At 47.8% G+C, this 19,148-nt stretch overlaps 1 protein-coding gene across 3 annotated transcripts in view; it reads left to right on the top strand.

Annotated features, from left to right (window-relative positions):
* Window positions 1-19,148, top strand: part of LOC125725305 (cadherin-7-like) — a 45,911-nt gene that overhangs the window by 12,753 nt on the left and 14,010 nt on the right. For all 3 annotated transcript variants that reach the window (XM_049002139.1, XM_049002141.1, XM_049002140.1), the window contains exons 3-8: window positions 4,642-4,936; window positions 8,520-8,639; window positions 12,787-12,954; window positions 13,437-13,624; window positions 14,629-14,882; window positions 17,300-17,436. In XM_049002139.1, coding sequence (XP_048858096.1) covers window positions 4,642-4,936; window positions 8,520-8,639; window positions 12,787-12,954; window positions 13,437-13,624; window positions 14,629-14,882; window positions 17,300-17,436 — 1,162 coding nt within the window. The remainder of the gene's footprint in view (window positions 1-4,641; window positions 4,937-8,519; window positions 8,640-12,786; window positions 12,955-13,436; window positions 13,625-14,628; window positions 14,883-17,299; window positions 17,437-19,148) is intronic.

Here is a 19,148-nt window from a genome sequence, read left to right as displayed (position 1 = left end):
TGGACGACCCGCCGTTCACACCAGCGGTGCATCTTCATTAGTGCCCTGACAGGGGCGCTCTCGCATCAGCTGCAGCTTCTCAGCCTCAGGGTCACGTGCTGGTGACCTCAAGGCTTGTTTTTGTCCCCTGGTAAGCAGAGCAGGAATTGATCCCGGTTTATTGGTATGGATTTTGTGAGGGTCTTTTATCGCCGGTGACTGGGATTCCCTAGAATCCGTTCCTTCCTTACCGTGATCCATTTGTTCCCTGAGGAATCTCCAGCTCACCCGGAGAATGAGCCGATGCTGGCTCAGATCACCCCGGGGAATCAAACCATCAAAACGGGAAGCGTGCGTGTCTCACACCGGCCCCGACCTGTTTTTGGTAATTAAATGCGCCGAGGGGGAGTTCTGCCTACCCCCCCCCCCACAAACGTTTGTCATTCGTACAGACGTGCGCCGTCAGGCTGCCAAGCGTGTTGGCATCGCCCCCCCCCCTCCCGGCCCGCCCACCCGCGCAAACAGAGAGTGTGAATAGACCCTCTTTCAGATAATTAAGGGAGGGAATCGCAGCGATTTCTCCTCCGATAGGATCTGGCTGACATTTTTGTGAAGGATGATATGAGCTGACTTCCCGGGTTCCATTCCGCGTCGGAAAGCCCGGGAACGGGCCAGCGGGCTGACTGCTACAATGCTATTAGCATTTATATAGCGCTTTGTGCGCTCATTCACCTCTGAGGAAGAAAGCTTTTCCATTCAGCGGCTCCAGTTAATCAATCCAATTCAGGGGAACACGCACCTAAATAGCTAGAATAAATAAACCCGCAATGCTACGCTGCGTACTGAGTCTGAGACCAACTCTTAGTCTGCTTTTGGGGATCGGTGTGAATGCAGTATTCCGGAATGTTCATCCCCTTAGCTCGGCTCACCGCAGCTACCCTGAGGAGCCTCGAACCTGTGCCTGTGATGCCAGAGCCACGACCCTCATATCGGGACCGATACGGACACGCAAGAGTCACCCTGATGCTGACGTGCCTCCCGCTGTATGTCACGTTGTCTCCCTAATGCAGGGTTCATTTTTCATCCACGTGGTTTGTTCCAGAGGCGTTGATGTGGTCAAGTTGTGCAAGTCACAAGTGAAATGATCATAGTCGTCGCTCTGGGTGAATCCCGCTGTCGTCTGGCCAGTGTGAGAATGCAGCTTGGGAAGCCTCTCCACCTTGAAAGCCTGTTTTTGTTGTTGGTGTTGCGTTGTTGCGATTCATCATTATGATCAGTTATGCCGATTTTCCTTGTTGCTGGGGCCTTCAGCAGGCAGCCTATGATGGTTTAATGTGAGCGGGGGGATACGCGAGTATGTGCCTCTTTGAGCAGAACTCTTTCCTCCAGACTTTTCAGATGATGCCTTTTCATATTCGACAGGAAACTCGCTTCCTCCCTTCCAAGGAGTCACAGCAGCTGCTCCCTCACAGGATCGTGGGTCACAGTTCCGTTCCCCCTGGTCGCCCTAAACCCCCTAGAGCCTGATATTCCTAAAAAAGAGAAGGAGCATCATGTTGGGTGTGAGCAGTTACTGCGGGGAGCGACTGCGCAGGCTGGAGATGCGCAGGATAGCTGGGGGGGTGGCGTGATACCGGCTCGTTGGCGACGGACGCTGGCGGGCGCCGTGAGGCAGCGTCGATAATCAGGGAGCGTTTGTGGACTCCAGACTCCAGCGTGACGGGTGGCAGACAGATGAATGCCAAATTAGCGCCGTATAAAACAAGCAGTGATCGTAATATTTCTGCGTAATTGGTCCCCCAGACTGCCAGCGCCGACGAAATGGCATGTTTGTAATGACATTCAATTTCTCGCAGTGCAATATGCTGCTTCTGATAGCTTGGCTGCATTTCTGTTGGCGCCATCAGGGGGGCGCTGTGCCCTCCCCCATCATCTGTCCCTGCATTTACGCCCCCCCCCCCCCGTCCCCCCCCCCCCCGTCCACCTTCGGTGATGGATGCCAGTGATATATTTTCCGTGTGTCTTGAATGTACCTGAAGGTCAGAGAGAAACACCCTGTTACACAGCCGCCATTACATGTTGCACTTGTACCTTCCCATGCTGCACTGCTTCATATTTACTGTTTTGGGTACATGCCTGTCCGAGGGGCGCGGTGTTCCTCCTGACGGTCATTGCCCAGACTCTGTGCCTTCAGGCTGGTGTCTAATACTCCCACCGCGCTCCGTTCCAGCGACAGCGTGGGTGGCTGCTCTGCTCGGGGCCACAGCCAGTTCACCCCAGGCTGCGGGCCGCAGCTTTCAGGTGCTGAGCGTAGCTGCACCAAGAACCTGTGACTGCGTGGAGTCAGGCTGGAGGTTGGGTGGCAGCACAGGATGGCAGAAGTGTGTCTGTTACTGCAGGGCGGCGGCCGGTGGCGCCCTCTACAGGGAAGTTGTGCTGGTACTGCATCTGTAGCGACCTCAAAGTATTTACCATAGGCCTGGAAAGACTGCAAAACGACAAGGTGTGAGGCCTCAGAATGGGAGATCATCCCAAGTTGGCATAAACTGCTGACCCCTTGGTGTTTAAGCACCGTTCAGAAAATTGCAATCATCACTCATATTTATTACCTCTATTCAAAAGCCTCTCTCTTGAGGTTACCGCCCTACTATCCTTCCAGTTGGTACCTGTATCGTTCATATCCCTTCTGTCTCTCTCTTCATTGCTTTGAGATTGTAAGTGACAGTAAGTTTTCACTGTCCAGCACCATCCGTCGTGGCCACTTTTGTTTGACATGTAGCGTCCGCTCGACGTTAACCCATGAAATGGCAGCCGAGCGGCGCGAGCTGAACTGAACTGAACTGAACTGAATTGAATCGAGTTGAATTGAAACTTTTCCAGCCATTTGCGCAGGTGGTGAAATAAAAGTACATTGGACTTGCTGGAGGTTTAAAGACAACAACCAAGACTATGACATACAGAAAGATGCATTCAGGAGCACTATGACATTCCATCCATCCATTTTCCAAACCGCTAATCCTACTGGGTCGCGGGGGGTCCGGAGCCTATCCCGGAAGCAATGGGCACGAGGCAGGGAATAACCCAGGATGGGGGTCCAGCCCATCACAGGGCACATTCACTCACCAGTCACTCACACATGTACTCCTATGGGCAGTTTAGTAACTCCAATTAGCCTCAGCATGTTTTTGGACTGTGGGGGGAAACCGGAGTACCCGGAGGAAACCCCACGACGACATGGGGAGAACATGCAAACTCCACACACATGTGACCCAGGCGGAGACTCGAATCTAGGTCCCAGAGGTGTGAGGCAACAGTGCTAACCACTGCACCACCATGCCGCCCCCCCATTATAACATTAAATAAACAAATAAATAAATATATAAATAGATAAATAAAAGGGGCTTGAGTAGTGCCATGAATAAGGTGCCTTGAGTGGTTTGTGGGGGGAGGGGTTGACTTAAGCGTCTGAGTCTAGTTTCACCATAACATTGGGTGGGAGGGGGATACTTATTCACACATCCTGAATGTCTTTAACAACCAGCCTGATCGCTGATCTCAGATCAGCTGAAGGCCCCAAAAGAGGCCCCAAACCCCGGCTGCGTTCCTGGGGCCACGGTCCCGTGTCCTGCGGCTAATCTGCCCAGGCCACCCAGGGTGGCATACCGGCTTGGCAGCACCTGCCGCCTCGGCTTCTGATCTCAGGTCAGGTTGTAGCGCTTCAGACGGCCGTCTGTGCAGGGGTTTGCTCGAGCTCAGCTCCGTGGTTGGTGGTGGTAGTGGCGGGGGTTGGGGCACACGCAGACACCGGACACAGTACCAGGGTCCACTGCAGCTCGCCCTGCCATGGAGGCACTTCCGGTACGTTCTGGGTGGTGCTGGAAGCTGACCTGAGTGACACGGTGAAGAGCCCGGCTTCCAGGGGGGCTCGGGGGGCATTGATGGACTGTAGACACCGTTCCTCACAAGACCACGCGGTGCTAGACGGAGGACTTTTATCGAGGATGTTTTTAAAAAGCCTTCAGCTTTATTTGCAGTCGGCGAGCCTCCGGGGAGCGCTGTTAAACAAAGGCAGCGAGCGGCGGGGGGGGGGGGGGGGGGAGCGAGCTGTATGGGGAGCTCAGGGAGGTGCGTGTCAGGGAAAACTCACAAGCTGTGAATCGTAACAAAAAGAAAGTAATTGCTGAGCTTTTTGCTGGCTTAACCATTATATATTTATATCTAAAAAAATAAAAGGAGTGGACATGATAAAGAGGGCCCCTAGTGGCCTGGTCCCTGCCTGCTTTTCCTCGCCGCGCTTAGTCGCACTATCGAGGCCCGGAAGGTCTGATTCCTGTCATTTCAGGCCGCGTGTCACCAACATGAGGGGTCCGGTCGCTGTAACCTACTCTAATCGTACCAAAATTTAATTACAGCTGGAAATGACAAAGATCGACCGTGCAAAACCAAACGAAAGTAAAACAAATAGGAGTAAGATCAAAAAGACAATAAAAGTTGAAAAGCAAACAAACAAAATAAGGGAAAGATAGATGCTCGTACTAATCAACAGCGAGGGTTTCAAAGGATGTGCAAATCAAATGTGTGGGGGGGGGGCGGGTTAAGCTATCATACAGCTGCTTTCCTCAAACCCTGCCCCCCCACCCCACACTCCCCGCCCCTCTGCAGCTGCATTCGGACGTAGACGACGGCGAAGGTAATGTGAAGTACATCCTGTCCGGTGAGGGCGCCGGCTCCATCTTCACCATCGACGAGAATACGGGCGACATCCACGCCACCAAGCGGCTCGACCGCGAGGAACAGGCCTACTACACCCTGCGGGCCCAGGCCGTGGACCGGGCCACCAACCGGCCCGTGGAGCCTGAGTCCGAATTCATCATCAAGGTCCAGGACATCAACGACAATGAGCCCAAGTTCCTGGATGGGCCCTACACCGCTGGCGTGCCCGAGATGTCCCCCGTCGGTGAGTGGACAGCTAGAGCCGGGGGGGGGCGGACGGCCTCGTGTGGAGGCGGGTAACGTGAGAGAACGATGGCAGAGCAAAGGGAGTCACATGGGTCCGTGCCTCGATCGCAGGGTGGCCTGGCACAGGATGCGGGCGATAGGAACCAGGAAGCTTTGGGGATTGTACACCACAATATCTCATTAGACTTTGTTCATCCCCCCCAAAAAAATATGTGACCCATCACCACAAAATGAGTCTTATGGGTGCAGTTCTACGGGTTTTACGGGTCACATATACCTTCACAGTCAGATTTTGAAACGCTGACCCCCTCCAGTATCAAACTCTGTTCTGTGCCCTTGGTGGGATGTTCACGTGATGTTGTGCAGGTGTCAGTACCTAAGCCAGCCTTGCAGTCAGCCCTCCCCAAGCAAGGGGTCGGGGTCATGCTGTAAGCAGAACACCTCGTTTCACTGCATTTCTGTCCCTATCATACCGCACAGTGAAACGTTTAAAAACAAATACACATTGGGACACTTTATCCCCGTAAAGTCCTGGAACAGGCTAAACTTACGTGTCATGACAGCGCCGCTTGACAGCACGATATAAACAAACAAACGGAAGCTACGGAACCAGAGGGGAGCTTAAATGTCCCGCCTACAAGAGACGGGGCACTTTGGGGAGTTTCTGGTTCTGGAAATGCTCCCAGTCTGAAGCACGGAGTGAGGGCGTGAAGATGGAGAATGTGCAGGGGTGTACGGCGGACAACCGACGGCGAGCTACTTCACCATCATTAAGGAGCAGCTCTTTATGGTGGAATAAATGGCACTGAATAGGACTGAGCCTGTAAATAGACAGTGGAAAATGGCTTTAACAGTAATATTAAATGGGAAAATCTCTAGCCCGGATAGAGAGTCATCGTAATGGCTTGCATAATAGAAACATCAATAGACACGGAGGATGCACCACGGTTGTTTATTCGGTGCATTAGTCAGTGACAGGGCTGCAGACCGACCATTTCGAGAGGGGCGTACAAAGGATGTTACTTTGTCCCGTGGTGTCTGTGGTAAAAATCATGCTGTTCAAAGTCACTTTTGAAAGTAGCAGGAACCCAGATGTAAACAGTCAGAATGGAGGGTCGTCCTGTTTCGGAGGATTAGCTCCATGCCATGTTATTTTAAGTTGTCTGTCATATCGATGTAGTTCTTGTTGCTGGAAGGAGAAGAGGAGGATCAGTCTGATGCGTTATAGCAGCTCTGCCCTTTTTAGATGCTCAGATTAATTCAGCGATTACCCAGGATTACATTTTACCAAAAAAAATCTAATCGGCATCCCCCGTGCTACTAAATGGGAGATGAATTACTGCCACGCTCTTTGCCAGCGTCTACAGACGGTGTTTTACAGCCACGAGTTGGAGGACGAGCAGGCAACAGGCAACGTAGTGGTTGTTTTATAGATGTGTCTTAAATTATTAACAGGCAAAGACCTGAATGATAAATGCGTTCAATTAGGAGCAAATTATGGGTTTAATGAGGTCATTAGGAGCGGAGCTGACAGGTAAATGTGAAGACCTCATGGCCTAAAAACTGCGGATATCTAATGAGGTTATGACCCAGGCATTGCCTTTAGATTCCTAGAGCAGCCCAAATCTACCCAAGAGTCTGACAGTTATAACTTGTGAGCTCTATTTCCAGTAGCTTTAGTTTGTACCCAAGGACCTGGATTTAAACATCTCTAATGCTCTTCAAGCTGTGCTGAATTTTAAGTCCAACATCTCATGACTCTGCTCGGCTATTGAGGCCTTAACAAAAGACTGATTTTTTATTTTTTTTTGCGAGTTTGCAGGTTATTCTCGAGCGATAAAATGGCCGCCGTGAAAACAGTCTGTTCGCTGCGCGGCCGTGTTAATGATGAGCTGAGCACATACTCACACTCGATGGGCGACACGCGGGCACTCGGAACGTCAGCAAAATGCTGTGCCCGCCTTTAGAATATTCACACACAAGGCTTATAAGTTACGTGCACGTGGTTAAACCGGTTAATTCCACTTAAAGGTAGAGAAAAAGGGGGTGTTTTAATCAAGCTTTTTAAGGAGCACCCCATTCTTTAAAAGGCCAGCAAATGCAGGTCACATGGCGCGCAAAGAATTCTTCATAAGCACTTTGCCATTAAAGTAAAATCTCCCCCCAGTGGGTGGGCACTTTTCTTTTTATGCTCAGGGTGTGGAAACGTTGTGGAGGCCGTACTTCTTCTCAGAAGAAATGTTACAATATTCCGATCCTATTTATGTGATCATTTTAGACTGAAAAGGTTTGAGCCTATGAAAAAAAGTTCCATTATGAAAACCCACCCACCCCTTTTAACTGTCTGTTTCCAAAATCTGTCTTCTTAAATTAGACCTTAAACAGGCAGCAGATAGCAGATAGGCCGGCTCCTGTCACGCGTGTCGGTTCAGTCAGCCGCTAGTTTAGACTCGCCTCGGTGACCGGACTGAGAAGACGATAGCGGAACAGATGTGTGTGATAGTTAAGTCGCCTTTTGACTTGCATCGGTTTTTGAAAATCGGAGAAGTTTTGCCTTGGAAATCCCATACAGATCAGATATGAAAACATTTTTCAGATTCCGAGTACCGATCACGTTTAAAATCAGTCCCTGCAAGGGTGAATGTGATCATCGTCATAAAGGAAACAAGCCGCTTCTAATGAGTGAATGAACAAGGAAATGCAGGCGATAATTGCTCCATGAAACCAGACGGGTGAATTACCATGACCGTTGAAAGCGGATATCTGCTCAAAAAGAGCAGCGTCTGGATGGGAATGTCGGTCACAGGGTCTTGAATACGCTACGGTATGAAAGCTGCTTACACATCACATCTCCCACTTTTAACCTTATATGGACCTCCAGTGTGTACGGGGGAAAAAAAAATCTTTTTTTGATATGCGAACCTTTGACTGAATTATTCATCAGCTGCCTACTAAATTCTACAGATTACATTCAGATTGCAACCAAATTTCATCAGTGGTGATTGAGTGTCAAGTTATGGGTTTTAAAAATAAAAGCTTTTTATGGAAAAGAAGGAGCCAGAAATTACGAAGAGGAAACGCCAAACAACCTTAGGAAGTCATGGTGAAATTTGTCACAAAGTCGTCAAGCGAAACTGCTCCCTGTCTAATTCATGGTTGCTGTGTGCTGTGTGTGTACATTGACTGAACATATTTGTGTAATTAACCCACTATGGGGCACTTGGCTGCTAAAACAGCCATGTGAATAGTTTTTGCATTTGCCCTTTGCTTCCTACCATTAAACCAGAATTTACATGATTGGCTTATTTTCTCCGTTGACAGCTTGATTTAGCAAATCTTCGGCGCTGACATTTCAGCCGCTTTTAATAGAATTAATCGTACGAGAAGTCAGCCGTGCTGAATAGCGCTCATTTGGGTCAAGCCTTAATCCGCGTGGCGCTCGGTGGAAACGTGACTTTTAAACCGTCGCTTAGTGCGAGAGTCATGAGCTTTTCTGCTGCGGCGAAGCGTCGGCAAACAGCTGCGTCTCGCAGGTGCGAGTTTATCGCGCCGCGCAGAGTGACGACGGTGTCTCTCCTCAGGAACCTCAGTGGTTCAGGTGGCAGCGACAGACGCCGATGACCCCACGTATGGAAACAGTGCCAGGGTGGTCTACAGCATCCTGGAGGGGCAGCCCTATTTCTCAGTGGAGCCAAAAACAGGTACGATTAAACAACACTCATTAAACGAGTCGACTGAAGCGTAATTTGTCTCTGTTAATTATGTTATGCTTTTAAAAACTTCTGAAGAAATGTACCAATTTGTCAGAGCAAAATTCATTATTATTGGTTAATTAGTCGTTCAAAAAGTTCTTTCATCCACCAAGGACAGCTGGGATTGATGTCTATGTTCACCAAACATACAATCATTTATGCTAAAGGTCATCAGATAGGTATTTGTCCCTATTTAAGGCCTTAGTCCCTTCTGGATATCCAGATGTTTCTCCAGCAGGTATTTCCAGGTCTGTTTATATGTTTCTCCAGCAGGTATCTCCAGGTCTGTTTATATGTTTCTCCAGCAGGTATCTCCAGGTCTGTTTATATGTTTCTCCAGCAGGTATCTCCAGGTCTGTTTATACGTTTCTCCAGCAGGTATCTCCAGATCTGTTTATATGTTTCTCCAGCAGGTATCTCCAGGTCTGTTTATATGTTTCTCCAGCAGGTATTTCCAGATCTGTTTATATGTTTCTCCTGCAGGTATCTCCAGGCCTGTTTATATGTTTCTCCAGCAGGTATCTCCAGGTCTGTTTATATGTTTCTCCAGCAGGTTTTTCCAGGTCTGTTTATATGTTTCTCCAGCAGGTATTTCCAGGTCTGTTTATATTTTTCTCCAGCAGGTATCTCTAGGTCTGTTTAGATGATTCTCCAACAAGTATCTCCAGTTATGTTTAGACGGTTCTGTAGCATATCTATTTAGATCAGGGGTGTCCGGTCTTATCCACAAAGGGCCGGTGTGTACGCAGGTTTTTGGGATAACCTTTAGGTTAGCTGTTCAAACCCAGGTGTGAGGACTCTTCAGCCAATCAGTCCTCTAATTAATAATCTAATTAGGGAGTCGCAGTGAAAACCTGCACACACAGTGGCACTTTCTGGATAAGATGGTTCTCCAGAAAGTATCTCCAGGTCTGTTTAGTTGGTTCTCCAGCATGTATCTCAGAGTTTGTTTAAATGATTTTCCCGCAGTTGTTTCTATCCGTGCTCAATTCCAGAATTCGTAGGGCTGTTTTTTTTTTATTAGATATTATTAGAGATTCTTGTCTGGGATGGGAATCTGTCCCCATAACGTAAACAGATATGTCATGCATACTGATCACCTCAGATCATGCAAAGGTCGTGTTCCCTCTGTCGTGCTGGATGTTGATTCCTGGTATAATTTTGGTGAGGGCATTGACTAACACGAGTGTCCTTGTCAGAGCTGAACTAACAGGAAGATGCACAGCTGGTTGCAGGTCTGAGTGGCGTCTCTGTACTTGATCAGAAGCCACAGCGGAGCAGATTCCAAGCAGTAAACTCACTGTCTGCCAGGGGGAGAGTGAAAGGGCTTGTGGCACTTGCCAACCTGCATCAACAGAGAAAATAATAAGCAAACAAACGGATGGATGGATGGATGAATGGATGGATGACCCCCACAGGCCTTCCTCTGAGCACTGAGTGAATAAGAGGGCACGTACACTCCATGCTTCTGTCATTTTTATCTCCGAAAAGTCCACTATATGACAAAAAAAACAACATTAAAGAAACAAAAATTTGCATAGCTTACCCAGAAAGCCTTTAAGATCTGGATCCAATGGAGATGCTTTGAGCAGCGTTATGTGATGCATTAAAGTTTCAGTCACATTCATGGTCAGATCTTTGTGAGGTTTCTGTAACAGCGAACGCAGTGTTCCTTTTCTAAATGCGCCAGTCTGCCAATCGTTCGGAGCAGTCTACTGAAGTTGATTGAGTCCCTGGAATGTGTCCATCTGCTGATTTTTAATTAAGTTACTCTTCATCAACATCACAACAATCGAGGAGAAAAGCCACAGCACCACGCCGGTTATAATCAGGGTTCACGGCGGCATCTCATTAAACGAGGTGGGCTTCTCAGTCCTCGCGGTGTATTTCCCCCACGCGGCTGCGGCGCGATCTCCGCGTGCCTGTGATCTCGCACAAGGGCCTGCTAATTAAAGGAACAAGCTCTCTTTGCGGGGTCTGTGTGCATGGCCAGGTAGGGCCATTTATTTGTATTTATTTCCGGAACGGCGATGACCTTAGATGACCCGCTACAATCAAAAGCAGAGAAGGGATGTTTTTTTTTCTTCATTGTTTGAGGAAGCACCCTTCACTGATATTTACTGATGTTGACAAGAGGAAATAGCGTTTGGCTCCTGTTGTATTAACATTTCATCATGTGCAGGGCATTGCTGTTTTTCGTATAAATAACGATTATTCATATGCACAGGAGACATATTTTACAATCTACAGGTTTCAGCCCAGGGACATGTAGAATCGGGTTACACTCTGTAAGTTTAATGTGCACATCTACAACTTTAAAAGAGAATGTCCAGGCAGCATGAAGAGGGTTAATTATGCTGAAGGTGACATTGAGAGGGGGGAGAGACCTCCATTTCAGTCTGTCTTACCTGATATTTCCCTAAACGGCAGCACCTAATGATGCAGATTTTTCTTCTCCTGTTTCCATTCACATGTGTGAACGATGGCTTATACTTGAATCTGAAGGTGGTATATGGCGATGATTTGGAAACGCAGAAGGCGGAGTTAAAATGACACGTAATATTATAAAAGGCAGCCATTGTGAGACATGCCTCGCTGTTGATGATGCTGTGTACCCACATTATAACTCCTGCATCGCAGAGTAGTAGCCGAGCCCATGGGAGTTTTACTTACACAGAAATGGCAGAGGGCAGAAGTAAAAAAACATGATTGGTACAGAGAGTTGACCAATCAGATTGTAGACATCTGATTGGTTGGTCTCGCCTCCCCTAGTTGATTATACCCACCTCCTCTACAATCTTATTGGTTATCTCTCTGAACTAATCATTTTTTTTCTTCTGCCCTCAGAATATATCTGCGTAAGTAAATGTCCCAGGAACTGAGGACCACTTTCACAAAGCTTGTCTTGATCCTTTAAAGCCCTTGAATTATTATTATTCTGTTTTATAAGCAGCACGATAGGGCAGTCAGGAGGCAATTTACATCGGCGCTGTCTGTGCCACTCCATGACCCAGGAGTCAGACGCGCTGACCTTTTAGCTACACGCAAACCTGCTCTCCCAAGGACTTCCCAACCTTCAGACGTGTAGCACTCACGCATCACCGCCCGGGATCGGGTCGTCGTGGCTGCCAAACAGCGTCCCCAGTCTAACCATGTCTTCTGTATGCTTATCTAAGTCCCGTACCTACCTAGTGACCCGAAACTAAACCCTGGAATAAAAACTTGGGCACGGATGAAACTTCAGAACAGCAGAACTCAGATGCACAAGGGTGGCTCTAGAAGACCCCCCCCCCCATTTCCACCCTCCCCCATCCCCCTCCCCCCCCCCCACAGACTTGCTGGCTTAATGCCACGAGATTCCAAGGCAAATGTCAGAGGCTGTGTGCGGAGCTGGGATGGGAGAGAAAGAAACTGGGATAAATATGAAAGTGCGATGGGGTCCGTCCATCCTGTCCGTGACACACCAACTGAGGGAGGGAGATCTTAATCATTCTATTCTTGCAATGGCAGTCTTGCATAGGGGTGGGGGCAGACAGATATTTCAGGCACCCCTATACACCTTTCATTGAGTCCACAGCAGGTTATATGCAACAGCACACACTGCATTCAATCAGCTACCTTTGTTGTTGTTTGTGGTTGTTTTTGGTTGTACGGAGATGCTATAGATGGTCGTAGCAGGGGTTTGGGCATTATGCATTCTGTTTTATTTGCAGCCTAGTGGGATTTGTGGTCTTCTATACATGTCGTTGTTATATGTCATTCATAAATGGAGTATATGGAATGGCAAGCCCAGCGTAAATCCATAGCATGATATTCGTACACTTTTGTTTTATGAAGGCATTGGCGACTCTCGCAAAGGACATTGTTTATGACACTGTTTTGGCTTTTTATTGCTGGGGATTGTATATCTGGCATTTGGGGTTAGGGGTATAAAGTCTGTAATGAAACTGGGAGCATAGATGCAGCTTCTTTCATATCGGACCGAGCGCCATGATCCTTTTGGAAAACACTTCCCTTCCTGAATCGGTGTTTCATAAGTGATGCTGCATGAAATGACAGAAGCCGATCTGGACACATGCTCCGTCTGGCCCCGCAGGCATCGTCCGGACCGCCCTCCCCAGCATGGACCGCGAGGCACGGGACCAGTACTTGCTGGTCATCCAAGCGAAGGACATGGTCGGCCAGATGGGCGGGCTCTCGGGGACCACGACCGTCACCGTCACGCTCACCGACGTGAATGACAACCCGCCACACTTCGCTCGCAGTAAGCTAACGCCTTCCGCTGCACTTCTCACTTTAACTGCTACATGAATCAGCATTCTGGTTAACCACAAATTCGTCAGGCTTCCTTGCATCACTGGTTAACCACAGACCAGTCGGGCTAACCTGAGTTATTCAGTACTGGTTAACCATAGACCAGTCAGAGTGCCCAGAACATGCAAACTAAATAGCTTAGATCCTGTTTTTCATGGCAGGCCACAACAAATCATGTTATAATGTGTAACTAGGAAGTGAATTTGGAATGCTGGCGGTGAGGAGGTTTCCCCACAATGCATCACTCCCTTTTCGCCCAGCTGACTGACGCGTACTGATACAGACAGACCAGCCGTGGTGTGGGCCCGTCTCCCCAGTGGTTATCATCATCTGACCAGTTATCACCGTTTCGCCCATCATCGCCGTCTCACTCGTCATTGTGGTCTCACTCGTCATTGTGGTCTCACTCGTCATTGCATTGGGCTTTTGCAGAATCCTATCAGTTCACCGTGCCAGAGTCGTTGCCAGTTGCCTCTGTAGTGGCCAAGATCAAAGCCACAGACCTTGATATCGGACCCAATGCTGAAATGGAGTACAGGGTCATAGATGGGGACGGATTGGCTATGTTCAGAGTCACACCGGACAAGGACACACAGGAGGGAGTCATCGCGCTTCAGAGGGTGAGGCAGCCGCTTCATATTACATCTGACGTCGTTTCCCTTCGTAAAATTGATGCTTCCTCCTTCTTAACCGTGCAATTTATCCCATCAATGCGTAAATCCATCCTGCCTGCGAATTGCCTCTTTTCTTTAGTTGCCAGAGAGGCAAAAATACATCAAAGATTTTGCTGAGAGTGAAAAATATTCTTACGCAACACATCTCTGAAGGGTTCATTTCCGGAGATGTTAAGCTGATGAAAGTGTCTTCTGCGATCATATGGGCCGCCTGCTAATTATTCCCACAGAAATAAACAAGGTTAATTAACAAAGTCACGTCTTCCATCTTTGACTGGCTGCCAGAGCTATTGACTCTCCTGGCCCATCTTTATCGTCCTGCTGAAAGCAGCTTGTCACTGTTTTCATAGCTAAATTAGCTAATTATTATTGAGCTGTAAATATATATTAATCATAATGTTCTTGCATTATGGAACTGACGGCACTGACTCATTTGAACAAATGGAGTCGTAAATGAATACAAATTCTACAGGTCGCTTGTGGGAATTTTACTTACACAAAAATGTTCTACGGGCAGAAGGAACAATGATTGGTTCAGAGAGTTAACCAATCACATTGTAGAGGAGGTGGGTCCAAGAAGCTAGAGGAGACGGGATCAAAACATGTGATTGGTTAGTCCCACCTCCACTATAGTCTGATTGGTTCTCTCTCTAAACCAATCATTTTTTTCTTTCTGCCCTCAGCACATTTTTGTGTAAGTAAAACCCCTACAGGTTCTATAGCAAATATACCATTACGCTAACAATGCCAAGGTTGTGGTTTCAAATCTCACAGGGCACACATAAATTATAACCCTTCTACTATAAATCACTTTTTAAAAAAGCATTAAATAAATGAATCTTGGTTGGCGTGTGTTTTCTTGCAATTGCTGCTGTGCCATAGAGGGGCACTCTGTGCCGGCCCCCGTCGTCCTACAGCCCTTATCCTCCCGCGTCCCTGTCACCATGCAGCCACTGGACTTTGAGACAAAGAGCAGCTACACGCTCCGTGTGGAGGCCTTGAACCGGCACGTGGACACTCGCTTCCTCAGCATGGGCTCCTTCAGCGACTCGGCCACCGTGCATGTCAACGTGGAGGACGTCGACGAACCCCCCGTCTTCTCCATGCCGCTCAGCACTATGACTGTGTCCGAAGCCGCCAAGATGGGCACTATCGTTGGGACGGTCTCAGCCCATGACCCGGATTCATCCAACAGTGCCATCAGGTACTGTCTTACCCAGTACTGCAAGTCTATTGGTCTGTCTGCCTCTGTATCTGTTAGCCTGTCCGTCACTCTGTGCTTGTCTGTCTGTCTATCTGTCTATCTGTCTATCTATCTATCTATCTATCTATCTATCTATCTATCTATCTATGTTAATGTCCATTTAATGTCTGTTTGTGTGCGTCTCTGTTTATCTATGCTGCTGCTTTCTGGATGATGCACTGTACACATCCTCTGATTGCTGCTGTGTAAAGAGGGTGTTTATCTGGAGTGTTACACACACTGTACACACCCTCTGTCTACCACTGTGTAAGAAGGCTTGTATCTGCAGTGTTTGATGCACTGTACACGCCCACTGACTGCCTCTGTGTAAAGAGGATGTTGATCTAGAGTGTTCAATGCACTGTACACACCCTCTGACCACCGCTGTGTGAAGAGGGTGTTTCTTTGTTGTGTTAGATGCATTGTACACACCCTGCAACTGCTGCTGTGTAAAGAGGGTGTTTATCTGCAGTGGTAGACACACTGCACACATCCTCTGACCCGTGTTGTATAAAGAAGTTGTTTATCTGCACAATTTGGAGATGGGGGTGGGATGGTGAATTAATTTGAAAGCACTTTTCGGGGGGATTACTTATACAACACAATTATAAATGAAGTGATGAAGAATGACAAAATCTCCTACCGACAAGTAATATAAGACAATACAATGAAACTTTATTAATAAAAACCTGAATGCTATCTGTTTTTCTGTATCTTTAAAACAAAACTGGTTAACAGACAGGAAGCAGTGAGTAGTTATTAGAGGCACAATGTCACAGTGGGCCTGCGTTCATAGTGAGGTACTGCAGGGTTCAATTTTAGGACCACTATTGTTCCTAACTTACATTAATGATATTGACACCAATACGTACAGTAAACTGGCTAAAGTTGCAGATGACACCAAGGTGGGTGGTGTAGCAGATACTGATCTAGGAGCAGAGAGGCTACAATGGGATCTTGATTTAATTAGCGACTGGGCTGATACCTGGCAGATGAAATTTAACATTGATAAATGTAAGGTAATTCATGCAGGGAGCAGAAATATAAAGTACAGATATTTTATGAGCTCCACGGAAATAAAGGTAGCTGATTATGAGAAAGACCTCGGTGTGTATGTTGATGCTTCCATGTCTCACTCTCGCGAGTGTGGGGAAGCAATAAAAAAGGCCAATAGGATGTTGGGTTACATCTCTAGATGTGTGGAGTTTATGTCAAGGGAGCTGATGCTACGATTATATAATTCCTTGGTAAGACCCCACCTAGAATATTGTGTGCGGGTTTAGTCATCGTACCTTAAAAAGGACATTGCTGCCTTGGAAAAGGTTCAGCGTAGGGCTACAAGAATGATTCCTGGTCTTAGAGGAATGTCTTATGAGGAGAGGTCAGCTGAGCTGAATCTGGTCAGCCTTCCGCAAAGGAGATTGAGGGGGGACATGATCCAGGTATATAAGATTCTAACAGGTCTGGATGCCGTTCAGCCAAATGGCTACTTTAATATTAGTTAAAATACTAGAACTCGTGGCCATAAGTGGAAATTATTTGAGGAAGCACTTCTTTAGTTAGTATGGAATAGTCTTCCTGTTAGTGTAGCACAAACTAAAACCCTGGGTTCCTTTAAATCAGAGCTAGATAATATTTTAACAACTCTGAATTATTAACTATTAGTTAAGCTCTCCCCTAACGAGCTTGATGGGCCGAATGGCCTCCTCTCATTTGTGAATTTCTTATGTTCTTAAAAGGTTAGATTTGAGTTTTATTAAAGAAAAACAGACGAGAGGACATGACTGCATGCCCCCGCCCCATTCAGATGCACTGCTCTGCCACAGCTGCCTTCATGGTGTTTAGGCTGCCATCTGGCACATACTTTGAACACGGGGCAGAACAGTGGCTCGTGAGGGACTCTGCCACCTCCTGAACTTCGCTGGCAGACGTGTGTGTGTCTCTCTGCAGGACCTCCAAGACGTAAATGGCAGTTTTGTTTAACAAGAAGAGGTTATTCCCACGGAGGATGTAATAGAGGTCTCCTCAGCATTCAGAAGGATATGGCATTTATCTCTTTTTTTCCATTTTCCTGATGATAGATGGGTTATTTTAGATCATTTATTTCACCCTAATTTGTTTCTGTCTGTCTGAGAAGGACATTCAGCAGATGTAAGTCAGACAGACGCACCGTCAAGGCTAGCTAATCACCTCACCATGTCTGTCAAATCAGAGAGTTACATAACATGCTACCCACAAAAAGATGACTAGCTTCAAATTATGAGTGTCTCCTACTGTGTTCTATTTACTCGTAAGGTCCATATCTGCCGTTGATGTCGATGGGGTCCTCAATGCATAGCTGGGATTTTCCCATCTCACACTGAACCCTCTCTATCCAGGTACTCCATTGACCGCAACACTGACCTGGAGCGGTTCTTCAACATCGATGCCTTGACTGGGGTCATCAGCACAGCCAAACTGCTGGACAGAGAGGTCAACGCCGTTCACAATCTCACCATCTTTGCCATGGAGAGCCGTGAGTAGATGCACACTGACCCACAATCCCTTTGATGAAATGTGTGGGTGTCCTGCTTCCGTCAAGCGGTGAATGTGAGTGTCACTGGCTCCCAGAACCCCTTTGAAGTGACACCGGAGCTCTCTCAGAGACCCTAATACCTGAAGCTTTCATGGATATAGCTTCGAAGATGCTCTTCTCCTCATCAGACCCTGCAGAGGTGTCTGGGAGGAGCCTAGCAGCCTGATGAAGCCTCTCCCTGATTCCAAGCTTTGTTCCTCCGCTTGCGTACGCGGGGGGCGCAGTCGCTGGTGACGTGACCTTCAGAAAAGGCTCCCATCCCTGTAGCATCCCTGCAGGAGGTGGAGGGGGCATTGATTTGAATGATGAGCAGCAAAGCAGCTTGTAATTGTTATCTCTGCTGAGACTTCCTCTTGCATACATGCCTTGGGTGAACACTGCACGCAGTTCCACTCTATAGATCATTGTCAGAGGTGTCCTGTTGCCCTGAAGGGCATTGTGGGAAAGAAGATTGAAATGTCTTCTCCTATTTATCTTTTAGGCAACAGAGCTCTCAAAGATGCTAAAACACGCCTCAAAAGCTGCTGCATTGGACTCGCTAAAGTCTCTGAAAGTAATTCACGGTTAGAGAAAAGCACACCATGAATCTACATGGGGTAATGAGAGTGAGTGTGCCTGCAGAGGAGCCTGGGCGGTGAATTTAAAAAGCCACGCTTCGATTTAAAGTCTGAAAAGTGAGGAAATTGATCGAAGAGCTTGGACACCTTATTTCAGGACTTTGATGGCCTAAGTTTTCTTTGGTCTAAGTTGTTCTTCATTAGGAATGTCTCTCCCTCTTTCTGTCTCTCTCTCTCTCCTTGTCACTCTTTCATCCAGCTTAACAAACATTTTATTTTTCTTTCATAAGATAACAAGACAATAAAATCCTTTTCCATAAATTCCAGAAGCATTTTTTGAGAAGCATAGCAGAGGACACGTTTCTGTGTATTAAGCTCAGCGCCAGCTTGAGGCCTGGAGGCTGATTTCAGCCTGATCTTTATTTATGGTTGTTTGGCCATCTGGGGGTCTTGGTGAGCCTGCACAGCTTACAGCTGCTCTGCCGTGGGCCCTCCGCTTCTCGCAGGTCATGCCTCTGGCTGGGGCACATCTGTCAACATCTCGTCTGCTATAAGCTACGTCCAGCTTTCGACAGTCATGTTCCTGTCACACGGCTTGCGGGTAGTGAGATGGGCCCCTCCCCCACTGTACATCTCCCTCCTTCTGCCTGGATGGAGAGAGAGAGAGAGAGAGAGAGAGAGAGACTGACTGATATAATTAACTGCCCCATCTCCCCTTCTCACCCTGTTAAGTCAGCAGCAGGTGTGCAGTACTCACTGGCAGATGTGCGCAGTTTATTTGCAAATGGACCCGCAATCAGTGACAGCCTATCAGGGTAGCAGCGGGCGGCAGACGCTCAGACGCTTCGAACCTGTCAATGCCGCCGTGATAGAGAGCAACGTGGCTACGGCGCTTTCGGGGGAAGGATCTGCTGGGAAGCTGTGGTCCTTGCAGTGCAGAACAAGGGTGAGAGAGGTGCTTAGAGAAGACTACTACTAGGGTCCCGTGAGCAGACAGGAGGTGGTCCTGGGTTTGAAGCCATGGTCCCGAAGCATGATGAAGTGGCTTGGTGGAAATGGTCACTTCTGAGGAGCGTTGGCCACTGGTTCAGACAC

This window comes from Brienomyrus brachyistius, unplaced genomic scaffold (assembly GCF_023856365.1).
Source record: "Brienomyrus brachyistius isolate T26 unplaced genomic scaffold, BBRACH_0.4 scaffold64, whole genome shotgun sequence".
Taxonomy (NCBI): domain Eukaryota; kingdom Metazoa; phylum Chordata; class Actinopteri; order Osteoglossiformes; family Mormyridae; genus Brienomyrus; species Brienomyrus brachyistius.
The sequence above is the reverse complement of the archived record's forward strand: the minus strand, read 5'-3'. Positions and strand labels throughout refer to the sequence as shown.